Source organism: Colobus angolensis, unplaced genomic scaffold (assembly GCF_000951035.1).
Source record: "Colobus angolensis palliatus isolate OR3802 unplaced genomic scaffold, Cang.pa_1.0 Scaffold2, whole genome shotgun sequence".
Classification (NCBI taxonomy): domain Eukaryota; kingdom Metazoa; phylum Chordata; class Mammalia; order Primates; family Cercopithecidae; genus Colobus; species Colobus angolensis.
Window position 1 is genome coordinate 22,721,722 of NW_012115154.1, and position 16,679 is coordinate 22,738,400.

The following is a 16,679-nucleotide window of genomic DNA, read 5'->3' on the forward strand; positions in this document are numbered from 1 at the left end:
AGGGGAGGGGAGGGGAGGGAAGAAAAAGAAAAGAAGAAAAAAGAAAAACCACAAAAAACTGTGCATATCCCAGTAGCTTGCTTCTGGGCTGGGTCTGCCTGTTGCCTAAAGGCTTTAAAAAAGAGCACAGAGCCATCTGCACTTGGACATCCTGGTGACGTGGCCTAACTTCTGACATTTGGGTCCTAAAAAAGAAGATAAGCCATGGTGTGTCCTTACTGAGAAGGCCTTAATTCCAAAGTGAGGGCTGGCAAACCCAACAGCACAGCACTCAGAGGAGAAGACACAGTTGTTTACTGAGTCGAGCTGTCTGGCTTCCCAGGACCCTCAGCTCAAACATAGCACAGTGTTACCGGGATATCAGACGCCCAAGGGCAGTGCTGACGTGCAGCCTGTGACTGTGGCCACAGCATTCAGGTTAAAAAGAAACCACACAAAATTCATGTTTCTGCTTGTCCAGACTAGAAATCAGTTCAACCCTGGCCTGTAGCAGCTGTCTTTTCTATAGCCAACTGGATGCATGAAGGCAGTCCTACCTGGTAGGGGGAGGTTGGCAGGATGAGAACTGTCTACAGTGAACCTTTTCATTAGCACAGAAAATTTAGACAACCAAGGTCCCAGTTTCTCATGTGAAGGTCAGTGTCGTACATCTCTGTGGACATCCTAACTGATTCACCACACCATGACGCGAAGGTACATTTCTACTGGTTTTTCGAAATGCTAAGAGGCGCTCTCAGGCAGTATTAATGTATGCACTTACGACTTCATAGGTGCCAGTACTGCACGAGGTTCCAGTCTAGTACTAGGTTCTAGTACTGCACTAGATACTAGCACTGCACTAGGTACTAGCACGGCACTAGGTACTGTGGATTTGAGGGGCCAGGGGAGAAGGAAACCATTCTGATTGTCAAGGAATTTCCTATATGGTTACAGAAACCACAGTCATTAGAGAATGAATAAATTACTGTTGTGCTCCTATTAGACTGTATAAGAACTGTACAATGCGATGTCCTGGGGTTGATGAGTATAGTTTTAAATCAACTAGATCTGCAGCCTGTGAAAAATCTATTCCCCTTTTTCCTAGTCGCAGTTCACTCCCCAGTTTCTGTGCACCCTACCGCGATGAGACCTCCCCTTCCATGGGCTAAACTAAACCCCACGCAGTGCTGGCTGTTAATGATATGAGCACCACGCCGGAGCTAGGGTCAACTGAGTCAGGAGAAGAATCCTTTACAGTGCTGCAGGGCCCTAATTGTGTCAGGTATTTTGCCCAAATTAGCATGGCTGAGGATCGGCTGCTGCTTCTAAAACAGTCTAGAAGGACTGAGCCCTGTCTCCAAATTGCTTCGGCAACATTACTCATTCTCAGCACGACTCTGGTTTCCGCCGTCCCAGATTACAGATGGGCAGCCTAAAGGGAAAGGATGAGATGGCTAAACTGAAAGTCACAAAGGAAATCCCGGGCCAACCTCACCCCCCACACCGAGGCTTCCTCCAGCTGCGGGCTGCACCCCCACAGCCCCAGGATGCTGGGCGGTTTTCTCCAAGAATTGGAAACCTTTTCCCAGAGCACCCTCATACAAAGCTGTACTCTGAATAACAAGATGGTTTCAGGCCTTTTTCTAATCATAAGCCCCCAGATTAGATAAGATCAACATGAAAGTCTCAGATATGCCTTACGAATTTAAAGGAAGGACAGAAAAGGTTGAAATCTGTAGTGCATAGAAGAGGAGATGGCATGATCAGAATAATGTCCTGAGAATTAGTAGAATCTTACAACGAAAAAGGGAGCTCCTCCACAGGCTCCCAGCACATCAGCTGGTGATTATGCCCAGCACCAGGATGCCGGAGCGAGGCAGAGCCACTGGAACGCGTCCTCGCCTGCGCCCTGCTCTGCTTATTAGACATAGCATCTAAATCACTTTTGCTCCAAAGGCATTTTTTTCCCTATACTGTTCATTCTTATTGTGCTTTCTAATTCATTACTTTTTTTTTCTCCTACCTGAGCTGTTGGAGATTTAGTATTGACTGGCTTCTCTGTGTTTTTCTTTAGTCTAATTCATTATCGCCAAGTCTGTGTTTCTTTGTGTGTGTGATCAATATACACACTTAGATTGGTTTAAAATAATTCCATGGAGAGCCTCATTAGTGTCCTCAGATAATAGACACAGCTCTCTGGGAGAAGGGAGAGTTCATCAGGGACCATGGTGACAGAGCCCACCAGCGCACCTCCCTGTGTGTGTGTTGAACATGCTAGAACATGCATGTGTATGTTGTCAGGTCCTCAGGCTGCATGAAGCTGCTGAGTGTGCACCATGTCCTTGCTTGCACCCCCGCTGTTCGTACTGAGTGCTGTGAGAGCCCGCGACGTCAGAGGGCAGCTCATTGAGACCCAGACGCCGCTTGGTTCTCAGTCTTCTGCATGTTTTTCACACCACTTATGTTTACTGAAACTACATCTTGAGTTGAGTGTTTGAGCAATTTGTTCTCGAGACCAATAAGGGCAAACTCCCTGAGTCAGAGCTGATGCCAGTGAACTGGTTGAGAAAGTGAAAAACATGGGAAAGAGGCTGAGAGGAAAGAACGCTGTGAGTGGGAAGAGAGAAGGGAGCACCTGTCGGAACTGGCTTCGTTCATGTCTATTCATTCTTTAAAGGGCTTCTCTTTGTCCTTCATAAACTCCAGTGTTCCCCTGTCTCCTAGGCTAGGGTCTCCTTGCTCTTGCCACAGGCCAAAAAGAAATCACAGATTTCCTCTTGGCAACTTTTTTTGTTCCGTAAGGGGATTTTACTGAAAGGCAGGAGGAAAAAGCCCTTGAGGTGACCAAAAGCTTATTTTTAATGCGTATGATGTAAGATAAAAGCTTTAAGAAGGTAAACAGAGCTTGGCATGGTGGCACAAGACTGAAGTCCCAGCAGCTTGGGAGGCCAAGGTAGGAGGATGGCTTGAGACCAGGAGGTTGAGGCTGCAGAGAGCTATGACTGTGCCAGTCTACTCCAGCGACATAGTGAGACCTTGTCTTTAAAAATAGATGGGCAGATTGATAGATTCACTGATAGATAAATGATAGATAGATAGATGATAGATAGATAGGTAGATGGATAGATGACAGACATATAGCTCAATAGATAATAGATAGATCAATCCATGGATGATAGATAGATGATAGATAAATAGGTAGATAGATAAATGATAGATAGATAGATGTAGATAATAGATCAATCCATTAATGCATAGCTGATAGATAATAGACTGATTGATAGATGATAGATAGACTGATTGGTTGAGAGATGATTGATAGATAGAAAATAAACCTGTTTTTTTAGTTGATTCACAAAGTGGCACAAGCATCATCTCATTCCATTTTAGAACATTTCACCCCCACCCCCAAATTATGCTTTAGCATTTAACAACCCCCCACCAAAACTCACCTCTGTTTTCCCCTCATGTCTTCATTTTGCAGAGTTTGTTGAGCACTGGTCTTGATATTAGGTTTACGGTGACAGAGAAGACACAAGCTCCCTTTTATTACAAAGATTCCATTTCCATGTGACTGTATTTACTACTGTCAGTCCTCCATATCCAAGGGTTCTGCATCTGCGGATTCAAGCAACCTCCCTTGGATCAAATACTTGAAAAAAAGAAATGCATGGTTGCATCTGTACTAAATTTGTACAGACTTTTTTCCTTGTCATTATTCCCTAAATGATACAGTATCACAGCTATTTACATTCGCACTTACATTGAATTAGGGATTATAAGTAGTCTAGAGGTGATTTAAAGAATACTGGAGGATGTGCTTACATTATATGCAAACACCACACGTTTTATATCAAGGACTTGAATATCTGTGGATTTTGATATCTGCAGAGGTGTCCCAGAACCAGTCTTCACAGATACCAAGGGATGACTGTGCTCTTATTTGTGATCATATATGTTAAAAGTGTCCCTCTGAATTAGAGAGGGAAGCTGTCACTAATATTTTAGAACAGGCCACCCTGATCAGTCTTTAGTGAGTGGAGCATCTCTGCCTGAAAACATCTATATCCAAATCTTTTTTTTTGTTTTTGAGACGGAGTCTCACTCTGTTGCCCAGGCTGGAGTGCAGTGGCGCGATCTCTGCTCACTGCAACCTCCACCTCCCAGGTTCAAGCGATTCTCCTGCCTCAGCCTCCTGAGTAGCTGGGATTACAGGTGTGCCCACACCCAGCTGATATTTGTATTTTTAGTAGAGACGGGGTTCCACCATGTTGGTCAGGCTGGTCTCATACTCCTGACCCTTCTGCTCCTCCTGCCTTGGCCTCCCAAAGTGCTGGGATTACAGGCGTGAGGCACCGTGCCTGGCCCAAGTGTTTCATAAGGAAAGGAACTTCAGATACACCACAGAGTGTCTGGAGAAATTTTGAAATTACTAATGGGGTCTTTGCTCAAACATTGGCCCCTGAGAAAGCATTTATGCCCGTGAGGATTCCTGCCCTCAAAAATTTAACTGTGTCATTTAGATACACACAAAAAATGGTACTATGAATATTTCAGTGCTGCATGAGTTTAAGGTATTACTGACCCTAGCCATTCAGTGATTGGAGATTAGACTAGACCCACTTATTAATCCACCCATCCATTAATTAATTATTCAATTAATATTTATCAAGCATCTACCATGTGTCAGGTTCTCTTTTAGAGCTGCAAGTGTATCATACATTTTTATATTACCCACCATGCTAAGTACATAGGAAGACCCAGAAAACACGTATGATTAGACACTGAGAATGCTATTTTTTGGTGCCTTTGGTCATAAAATGTTAGGATCCAGAAAAGCAATTGTTAGCTTTGCCCCCTAACTCCCAAGTGCTATTGTTGTTTGGAAGCTTTTCAGTCCCTCAAAATCATTTAGGAAGATAAATGAGTAAACTTTGCAGCACTAATTTACTCTTCAAATTTCAACATGATTTATGCTCTGTTTTGTTTATTGCTCAAATAAGCAAAATCGGAATGGATTGTGTGATTATTTTGAAACATAGTCAAGTCCAGATCACTTTATTCTTCCTGCATCATTTCTTTAATCCATCTCTACCCAGGAGATGATTCATCACTGAGCCTGCCAGGGGTTCTTTAAAATAAATGAATAAATAAGAAGAAAGAAAGAAAAATGAAGGAGGACCACTAAGTAGCCCCCAAATAAATCACTGTACACCTTCCTGCATTCTCTTTCTCTCTGCCTGTCTTCCTCGCTCTCACACACACCTCTAAGAATTTCAGAAGAATCCAGGACATGCTGGAAAATCATTTGATGCGGGGAATTGGGGCTTAAGCCAAGTGTGCTGCCCTGGCCTCCATGTGTGAGGTGGGGCCGGGCACTTCTGCAGGAAGCCGGCTGGGGCCAGAAGCCCATGGGGTGGACAGGGCAGCAGGTCAGGGTCAGCTCCTCCAGGGTTTGCCTCTGCCTTGCCCTCTGAGGGTCTCCACTTTGTCCCTTCAGGCAGTTGGAGATATTTCCCCCCTGACTAAATCTTCATGCAGATGCTGGTTAGTTACCTGGCCCTGAGCAAGGCGCTTTGGGCCTTGGTGGAACCGGGAAGTGAAGAGACATTCGCTTCCTATGGCTGCGGTGAGAAATCGCCACAAACTTCATGGCTTAAAACAACAGAAATTGCCCCTCGCAGTTCTGGAGGCCAGAGATGTGGACACAGTTGAAATGACAGTGACAGAGAAGGGTGTGGAAGAGAGGAGTGGGGCTGCAGTCATGCCCAGGACACTGACTTTTAAAGGGTGGTCAGAGAAGATCCCACAGGAGACGAGGACCAGAGAGGGAGGTGAGGGGAGAGCTGGGACAAGGGGAGGTCCTGAACATCGAGACAGAGAAGCAGCAGCAGAACTGTGCACAGGGAGAGACCACCCAGGCCCAGGACAGGGAGGCCGCAGTCTTTGGAACCTCGATGGACACAGAAGATCTTAAGAGAAGCAATTTCAGTTTCAAAATGGATGGAAGACATATTGCAGTGGGTTAGGGACAGGGGAGAAGGTCGGAAAGTGGCCCTCGGATTTGGACCAGTCACTGGGTTGGACCAAGACCGGTAGGGATTGGACTGATGATGGGTGGAGAGGCTGCTTGGGGGGAGGTGCTCATGGGTGGGTGGAGAAACTGCCTGGGAGGAGGTCCTGGTTGTCTGCATTTCCTTTGGGAGAACAACTTTAGGGAAAGGAAAGAGACTGGTGGAGCAAAATCCTGGAGGCTGAAGCAGCATAAAAGTCTATCCTCCGTGGAAAAACTTGCAGGAGCCGAAAGCACAGATTCCTCAGTGAAAGACACCACCCTGAAAGGCTATACTTTGTATGATTCCGACTATGTGACATTCAGGAAAAGGCAGACTTACGGGGGCGTAAGCAGAGCTGTGCTTGCCAGGGTTTGGTGGGGTGGGAAGGATGAATAGGCAGAGTCCACAGAGGTGCAGAGACTCAAAAGACGTCTGTATGATCAGGTGCAAGACAGATGGATTTGTCACAACCCAGAGAAGACACAGGCAAAGGGTGAGCCCTAATGTCAACTATGGGACTTAGTTAATAATGATGTTTCAATATTGGTTTATCAACTGTACCAAATGCACTACACTCATGCAAGATGTTTGTAATCTGGAGAACTGAGGGCAGGGGAAGAAGAAGGATATGGGAGCTCTCTGTAGTTCTGTTCAGTTTTTCTCTAAACGTGAAACTGCTCTTAAAAAAATTAAGCTTATTAATTAGAAAATAGTAATAAATAATAAAAGTTTACCAGGAAGGTAAATGGAAAGGAAAGTATTTGATAGTTCTAGGCTGGAACAAAAAAGGAGGTACAGGAGGAAATGCTGGCTGAGACGGGAAGGGGATGCCTGGTCACTGGAGACTGAGAGGAGGGAGGAGCAGCAGGTACTTCAGTGAGTCCAGGAGGAAGCACGTCTTTCTGCAGGGAAACAGGGAATCTGGCCAAGCTGGAGCCTCCCGGAGGCAAAGGCTGAGAGTGAGGCTGATGGAGAGGGAAGCCCTGTAGGCAAAAGGGAGAGGGAGTGGGAGTGGGTGTGGGAGGGAGAGCCTTCAGTGCCCCTCTGTCTGCCCCACACCTCCTTGTCCCTTTAGAGTCAGGAGGCAGTAGGTGCAAGAGAGATGTGAGGAGAGCAGGAAAGACTGGAATTGGCATTGAGGACAGACGTGTCTCACACCTCTGGGTGGTTGTGGTGATGGGAATGGTTAGTTGCCAGCGGAGGTTGGAGACATTGCAGTTGTCATTCTCAAAGGTCGAGGTATTGATGTGGAGGAGGTAGATTCAGCATAAAACCAAGTTGGGCATTTGCTCGTCTGGGCAGAGGAGTTGTGTGAAGAAAGCCATTCAGTAGGGGATGAGAGCAGAGGATGAATGACCACCAAGGGGCTCATCAGAAAGGGAATTCCCACAGTGGAGAAGTTGGAAAAATCACTCTCAAATCCTCTTTTAACTTGAAAGGAAAAGTATCTGATACCCTGCAAGAAATCGAATTCCAATGCAAAAATGTAAGTTCCTTTCATAGGAACAGATGTGGAGAATATGATTGAGGATTGAGACCCTAAACCCAGTCTCCCACCTGACACAGGGATTGAGCCCATTTGTTTTTTGCTACAGAGTTCCATGGAATAAATTTGTCCCAATATCTGACATGTTACTGGGTTTTTAAAAGAAATTACATATAGATAGTTGTTGTAATAACATTTTATCAATATCCAACCATTGATCCTTTCTAATTAAGTGAAGGGTTAAGGGAACACACACATATACATCTACACATTCACCGATATATGTTGTGTGTATTATATGGCATGGTCAAATTATTTACCAATGAATAAACCAGCATTTATGGAATATCTGCTGGGAAGTTCTGTGCTACCTATTTTCACATACAATAGATTATTGATTCCAACCCTATGAGGCAAACATGATTATTCTCATTTTATACAGGGAAACAAACTTGGATCCAGTTACTCTGTCGCCCCAAGCCCTTTGCTCCTAGTGGCAGAATTCAGAATTTAATTTACAGCTTCTTGGAATTCTTTCCATGACTTCACAGCTTCCTGCCCATGAGGGACATCCTGGTGTTTTTGAAGACAGATTGCCGCAACTCACTTCTGTCATCTTGGAGTCATTTGTTTAACTTACAGAGACTGAGAAAGATTGAGAGGTTGAGAGAGTCAGTAGCTAGCACAAAGAAAATAATTACCTCTTTGGACTATGCTAGAGTTTATGAATTAATACCCATTGTTTCTCTTGAATTTTATGACCATCCTGTAGGAGGAGGGTAGCTATTGTCCCCATAGGAGAAAATAAGACACAGAGAGTTGCTGAAGGCCATGTGATCCATCCATCATAAGGTTGGGACTAGGATGCAAACCTTTTGATTCCTAGGGTGGTTCTGTGGAAACACCTGTAAGGTGTTGGTGGTGAGGGAAGGGAAATGCATCTTAGCTTATGGAAGAAGTAAAGGACTCCTTGGGCACAGGTGAGCACAGGTAATAAAATCGGAATTAGTGAGTCACCATGGCATACTGGCCCTAGTGTTCATGCAGTCTTGCAAGGCACTCCATATTATTTCCAGTTAGCAGCATTTACGGGAATTTACATCTGTCATATCAAAGAAAAGTTAATCCCCTGCTGTTCCTAAATATCTTAGACACCTACTGGAAATCACAATCTAACAAACTGAATTTCAATATTAAGTAAGGCAATGGAGTTTAAATATTTCTGATCCCCCACTCTGTCCTCTGTGCTTAGAAAATTCCAAATAAACACAGGTAAAGGGAATTTGTTAGGCTTGTCTCTAAAAAGTCTTTCTGATCCCCCACTCTGTCCTCTGTGCTTAGAAAATTCCAAATAAACATAGGTAAAGGGAATTTGTTAGTCTTATCTCTAAACTTGCAAAAGGATCCTTGCTGAGAGCCACCTCTAGAACCTACCTTTATTTACTAATTTATTTGTTTGTTCATAGGCACATATTGAGGTCCTGTGCTATGCTACATATGGAATTCTTTTTTTTCAGTTTTTAAAATCAAAATCTCAGTATGTTGGGAGGGAAATTATCTGACTTTTCATTTCTATTTAGGACAATTTTTATAGTCAATGAGACATAAGCTATGAAATTCTTTTTTTAAAGCTTTTTATTTTGAATAATCGTAGACATAGAAAGGTTGCAAAAATAGTGCAAAAAAAAATCCTGTATTTCTCATGTCACCCCTCCTAGTGATAGCATATTTTATAACTTTAGAATGATCAAGAATAGGAAATCAACATGGGTGCCATATTGTTAACTCACCGACAGGCCTTATTTGAATTCTACCAATTTTTCTACCAGTGTCTTTTCTCTGTCCCAGGACCCCACGCTGCCTTTAGATGTTCTTTCTTCTTAGCACCCTCCAGTCTGTAACATTTCCTCAGTTTCTTCTTGTCTTTCATGACCTTGCACTTTTGAGGAGGTCTGGTCAGTTATGGTGGAGTGTCCCTCAGTTTGGGTTTTTCCCGGTGTTTTCTCATGATTGGAGTAAGGTTCTGCATTTTGGGTGAAAAAAAAAAATCACATAAATGATTATTTGTCCTTCCCAGTGCATTATATCCAAGGGGCTTCAGTGATGTTGGCCTTGGTCACTTGCTTAAGTGGCTGTCTTCCAGGTTTCCACTATAAATTTGATGATTTGATTTATTTAATTATTTATATTAGTAAAGACTCATGGGTATTTGTTTTATTCTATGGGTTAATCCAGTACTATCATTCATTTTTTGTGTTGATCAAACTGTACAAGTGTGAGTCATTAGAAACTCCTTTAGGGTTAGCTTGCCTGTTCTCTCAACAAACCCCCATCGTTTTTTGAGTATTCCATTACTTTCTGGTTCCATAAAATATTCCTGACTCATTCTGTATTTTCCCTGCCCCGGCCCAGATACAATTGCTCCTCCTAGAATCCCTATTTTATTTTACTGGGTGATGGTATTTAGACACCAAGATCCAGATGCTAACTGTGCTCATTGCTACTGGGGTGTCATTGTTTCTAGGCCTTCTCAGTGGACAGACCCAGGACATACATGTATGTATACTAACCCATGGACACACACATATCTACATTTTGGATCTCTTTGTGTACATAGAGATTAAAAACCGTGAGTTTATACAGATACCTCTGATTTCAAACTTCGCAGTTTATCTTAGTGTTCCCCTTTTCCTTGTAACAGTTTTTTTCCAACAGTGAAAAACCTGGCTTTCATTATCTCCAATATATTTACGTATTTATCCAATTCGAGCATGCACACAGTTTCAGCTTCGATCATCCAACCCCCTAGGAGAAACACATTTACTCACTGAACTACAGCATTTATTTACAGGGTTTTGTTTTTTTTTTTTTAATTTTAGCTTTAGCATATTTAGTCAAAATACTGTTTCCCAAAGTTACTTATGGTTAGTTATTTCCCTCTCCACCCACTTCAGTGTGGTTTTGTGTTTCACTTGTAATGGGGTTTTGTTCTTTTGTTGGTGTTCTGATTCCATTCTGGGTTCCCCAACATCCTGGTTCCTTTTTATTGTTTGTTTTATTTTGGGAGTATCTGAAACCCTACTGTTGTCTAAGACTTGAGGTGATACAAAAAGATATACTCAGAGAATCTGATTTCAAACTTCATAGCTTATTTTAGTGTTCCCCTTTTCCTTGTAACATTTGTCTCCAATAGTGAAAAAGGTCCTGGCTCTCATTATCTCCAATATATTTGCATGTTTATCCGATTCTGATAGGCACACAGTCTCAGAATTGATCGTCCACACCCCTGGAAGAAACACATTTACTCACGGAACTACAGAGAATCTTCCTTCTCTCAGCAGTCCCATCTTTCCACCCCTTTTCCACCTACACCCTATAGGTAATCAATCTGGTTCCTGGTTTCTGCTTCCTATATTTCTTTTTCACAAAAGACTCAATTCATATATATTCTCATATCCCTTTCTTCTATTATACATAACTATATCATACTATATACATACATATATATGTGTGTGTGTATATATATATAAACGTACATACTATAACACATACTCTTGGGCTTTGTTAACTCTGACATGGAAATCACTCCATATTTGTTTATAGAGTTCTTCATTCTCTTTTACACCTGCACCATACTTCATTGTATGGGGGGCTGTTTATAGTTTTGGGGATTTTTATAGTTTAACAAATGATAATTATATATTTACAGGGTACAATATGATATTTTGTTATATGTATACATTATGAAATGATTAAATCAAGCTATAACATCTCTATCACCTCATATACTTACCTTTTTTCATTGTGGTACAACAGTTAACATTATTCTCTTAGCAATTTTGAAACATGTATTACATTCTTATTAACTCTAATCACCATGCTCTGCAACAGATATCAAAATCTTATTCTTCCTGTCTAACTGAAACTTTGTATCTTTTTCTCAGCACCCCTCCCAGTCCCTCCCACTCCCAGCCTCTGGTAACCACTACTACTCTACTTGCTGCTCAGTACTATTCAGCCTTAAAAAAGAAGGATGTACCATTATTTATTCAACCACATATTGTTTCCAATATTTGCAACTACAAATAAAACTACAATAAAGATAAACTTGTGCACATGTATTTGTGCATTGTTTGAGGTGAATTCTCTAGGAGTCTAGAAGTGGAATTGTTGGGCTAAAAGTTAAGTACATATTTTATTAGGTATTGTCAAATGTCCCTCTGAAATGATTGCACCAGTTTGCTTCCTGACAAGCAAGTCTGAGAGTGCCTGTTTCCCTACAGCCTCCCCAGCATCATGTGTCATGCATTTTTGTTCTTTTTCCGATTCTCATAGGTGAGAAATGATGTCTCAATTAGTTTTAATTCCTACTTCCTTAATTTCACATGTATTTGGGTACCTTTTCACATGTTTGGGGGCCATTTTTATATCTTTTTGTGAATTGTATGTTCATGCCTTTTTCTCATATTTTTATCTTTTTCTGTTTTTGTTAATAACCTCAATTTTTCAAAGTTTTTGTATGTTAGGGATATTAGCCATGTGTCCATGGCATGTATTGTAAATAATTTTCTCCTGGTTTGTAAGATGTCTTTTGTTTATGATGCATTTGTCATGCAGAAGTTTTATGTTTTTATGTAGTCCAACTTACTAATCTTAATTTCTGGCTTCTGAATTTTGAGTCATCAAAGCTTTTCTCTACACCAGGGTTCAAGAGAAACTAACCTATGCTTATGAGAATACTTTGAAATATCAAAACATACAAATGTTGGTGGGGTGCGGTGGCTCATGCCTGTAATTCTAGCACTTTGGGAGGCCAAGGAGGATGGATTCCCTGAGGTCAGGAGTTTCCAGCCTGGCTAACGTGGTGAAACCTTGTTTCTACTGAAAATACAAAAATTAGCCAGACATTGTGGCAGGTGCCTGTAATCCCAGCTACTCGGGAGGCTGAGGCAGGAGAATCACTTGAACCTGGGAGGCGGAGGTTGCAGTGAGCCAAGGTCCTGCCACTGCGCTCCAGCCTGAGCGATAGAGCAAGACTCCTTCACAAAACAAAACAAAACAAAACCATGCAAATGTTAAAAACTCATCTGTTAACAGAACCTGCAATATTAGGACTTGCTTGCATCTTCTGATCGCTGGGCAGCTGCCTTCCCAGCTGGTTTCTAAGCAGCAGTGTCTTCTCTGAATTGGCATCGTCGCTCTACCCTCAGGCTTCTTGGCTTCTCCAAACCCAGACACTTCATCTAAAGCTACCTGGGACATTCTGGACTCTCTAGCCTCCCCCGTCTCTCTTTACTCTACATGTATTTCTTGTTTTTCCTGGTCGTTTTATTCAGCCGTTGCTTTTGTATTTTCTATTGATTCCAGTCCACCATGTCCTTAGCCCCTTCACCTGCCTTCCCTTCCTACCTCATCTCCTTTGTTCGTGCAACCCCTAAAATGCAGCATCCTCCCTTTCCAAAGGCCATTCAACCCTTTCCCTCTATAGATGAGTGGGTACATTCCCAGCTATGTCTTCTGCATAAGAAATATATATATATATATAATTTATTTATTTTTTATTTTTTTGAGGCAGAGTTTCCCTCTGTTGCCCAGGCTACAGTGCAGTGGCACAGTCTCTGCTCACTGCAAGCTCTGCCTCCCGGGTTCACGCCATTCTCCTGCCTCAGCCTCCCGAGTAACTGGGACTACAGGCACCCGCCACCATGCCTGGCTAATTTTTTGTATTTGTAGTAGAGACTGGGTTTCACCATGTTAGCCAGGATGGTCTCGATCTCCTGACCTTGTGATCCACCTGCCTTGGCCTCCCAAAGTGCTGGGATTACAGGATGAGCCACTGTGCCCAGCCCCACATAAGAAATATTATAGCTAAGTGATGGGATGCTTACCTGACAGAGCCCAGCAGACTCAGCAGAACACAGATATCATTCTTCACGTGGAGTGGTGTCATCCAAAAGAAACACAAGAATGAATCTTTTCTGCATGTTGGAGACAACAGTAGCTACAAAATATACTGAAATATTTAATACTTATAAAAGTGTTACCTCTTTTCATTTTTCCCACCATGACCTTTATACTTAAAGTACCTTTAAGTACTTTATTCACTATAACCTTTAAGTACAGGTTTTTGTTGTGGTAGTATTAGTATTTAATCAGCACATTAAGGATAAACAACGTAAGTGAGTTTTGAAAGGAAATACATCTTTCAATTTATCCCCTTCCTCCCTGTCTCTCTTGGCTTGTATCTATCAACACAAACCAACACAAAACCTGATGCCACCAGGTTTGTAAGGTCATAACGACCTGCGTGATACCTAGAAAAAATTATCTTCTAGGAGAACCAAAGATGGAGACACAAATTGTGGCGCTAGATCACTGCATGGCTCTGCATTTTAATTTTTAACTCTGATTGTTCCGGAGAGTTAAGAAGTTGATCCAGAGACCTCATTGCATGTTCTTTCTTAATGAGTATTTACTATTTGGGTTAAGCAATGATAGACCTATTTGAGCTTCATATAAATTATATACATCTGAAGAAACCTAATAGAGACTAAATGAGACATATTACTTAGTAACACAAGAGACAAGCTCTCGAAATGGATAGCATGGAAGGAGAAAAGAGTTAAGTTATAGGTAGGGGATAAAATTGCAGCAGCTTAAATTCTTGGTTCCCAACATTTTGCTTTGTTTTTGTTTGTTTGTTCAATTTTCAGGGATCCTCAAAGTCTGGACCCACCAGAAGTCAGCAATGCAAAACTTCAGTATGCAGGATGGGGCCCTAAAGGCCAACAGCTGGTAAGCCAATCAAGTTTGGTAACTATATTTGGGTTTTGAGGAAGTTTCCATTTTCTAAGCAGAATGGGTCTCACTGTACTCAGCCTGTATATGGTGTTGTGTGTGTGTGTGTATGTGTGTGTGTGTGTGTATGTGTGTGTAAATTAACATCTGGACAAATACACCAGGGTGTCTGAATATGTAAAAGGGTCATTTCGTTTTAGATAGCAAATTCTCCTGAAATTGGAACAGCGTGTGCTTGGTTCCTACATCTGACATGGTTGAAGTGGTGCCTAACTGTAGCTGTGTCTGTGGGCTCCAGATGAATCGTGAGCTCAAAGAGATCAATTTCATTAAAAGGACTGCAAATGAGAATGATCCAAATGGTTTTGTCATCAAAAGATGCTCCAGGAACTCAGACTTCTTTCTGTGGAGGGTTTTTTGTTGTTGCTGTTGTTTGTTTTTTTGAGACAGAGTTTCACTCTTATTGCCCAGGCCAGGGTGCAGTGGTACGATCTCAGCTCACTGCAACCTCCACCTCCTGTGTTCAAGCGATTCTCCTGCCTCAGCCTCCCGAGTAGCTGGGATTACAGGCGTGCGTCACCACACTCAACTAATTTTTGTATTTTTAGTAGAGACAGGGTTTCACTATGTTGGCCAGGCTGGTCTCGAACTCCTAACCTCAGGCGATCCACTCACCTCGGCCTCCCAAAGTGCTGGCATTACAGGCATGAGCTACCACACCCAGCCTCTGTGGAGGGTTTTTTAAGCAAGTAGATTTGCTGACCCCGATGAAGCCAGGCCAATCCCATCAACATGCAAAATCCCCCATGGCCATTGCAGCCCTCTCGGTTTCTATCAGCTGTTTTCATGGATTCCTTCTCAAATTGGCAAAACTGCCGGGTTTCTGTGAACGGGAAGGACAGTGCAGAGAAAACGGCCCTGAACACTGTTTCTAAGATGAGGGCTCCCACCCTGGTTCTCACTGTCGAGCTGGCCTTGTACAGCGCCTCCAGCTGTCAGGCTGCAGGCAGCAGCCCAGTCATGTAGTAAAGGATATGGATAATATGATCCCTCAGGTTTTTCCAACTCTAGTCTTGCATTTGACTAAAACTTGATTATATTTGTCCGTTCTGTGCAGCATTTTTTAAGAGACTGTATTGCCATGTGCAGAAAGTCCCTCGGGTTTGAAGGTCAGATGACATGGTTGCCGTTTTCAAGTCACCATTTTCTTCTGCCTCTTTAAGCTGATTATCTAAGCCTGCATTTGTAAAGCTCCTTTTTCCTAAAATAGCACAAAAAATGATGATATCTGAAAGCTCACATAGAATTGTATTGGATAGGCTGTCATCTATCTTACAAATGAAAATAGTCTTATTTCTCCCCATAGTACAATCGCATTTTCTTGGTTATGCATTAATTCCACTGCCTTGAATTGGTTTGAAAAAAACAAGAGCATAGAGGCCATGAAACTATTAATATCTTAGCTATTATGATCATGTCTCTAATGCTAAATCTGATGACAGAGGTTTTGAAAAGCGTATGTAACTGATCAAAATCACAGGGTGACAGGAGGAAGTGAGGAAGTTGAGAGCTGACCTTGACCAAGGAACACCAATCCATCAGTTCAATCACAACAAAGAGATAAAATTTGTCTTTTCTCAAAGGCATTAACTCTTAAAAACGGAAAAAATGCAATTTGATAGGAGATTGTAGAAGACCTAAGTTTTCAGGACTGATGTGCAACTGAATCTCTAGTAGTTGACCTTAAAACCCTCTGAAAGTCTGTGAGTGAAGAGATTTCCAGTATCCATCAAATCATCTGTCAAAGTGGCCATTACACCTCCGTAGAGAGTTCTCCCTGCCTGCTGTGGATCCATTACAAGCCAGTACCCACAGCTCTGCACCTGGCCTCATCACACCACTGCATGGAGAAGGATAGGAATGTGTAATGTTACTGATTGATCATTGTCCAGCCTTTTTATAGTAGTCAGGAGAAGACCATCATAACGTGACCACATGTCAAGGTCTCTTTCCACCATACCTGCAGCCTTGCTCCTTATCACCCAGTGGCTCTAACTCAGTATGTGGACTCCTGCCTCATTGTCTGCACATGCAAATAAACCGGGTCCCTTAGTAGCGTTGGTACTTGTCATCCTGCCTCCGGGAACAGCTTGTAACGTAAAGGAAATCTAACCCTCAGTAAAAGGAGTTGTGCATGCATGTGTGTGTGCATGCACACACTTTAGAATTAAGTCTATAATTGTCCTCTTGAACAACTGACCTTCATTCATGTCATGCCCCCTTGGAGATGAGAAGAGGAAAATGATTATAGAAGTTATCATGTTTAACCTCTTACAGAATAAGTAGCGACAAAACAAAGT

At 42.4% G+C, this 16,679-nt stretch overlaps 1 protein-coding gene across 2 annotated transcripts in view; it reads left to right on the forward strand.

The window, feature by feature from the left end:
- Positions 1-16,679, forward strand: part of DPP6 (dipeptidyl-peptidase 6) — a 588,928-nt gene that overhangs the window by 346,731 nt on the left and 225,518 nt on the right. Inside the window, exon 7 of one of the 2 annotated variants that reach the window (XM_011941531.1) lies at positions 14,235-14,316. The exons of the other annotated variant lie outside the window; for it this stretch is intronic. Within the exon in view, the coding sequence (XP_011796921.1) occupies positions 14,235-14,316 (82 nt within the window). The remainder of the gene's footprint in view (positions 1-14,234; positions 14,317-16,679) is intronic. 2 annotated transcript variants of the gene reach the window in all.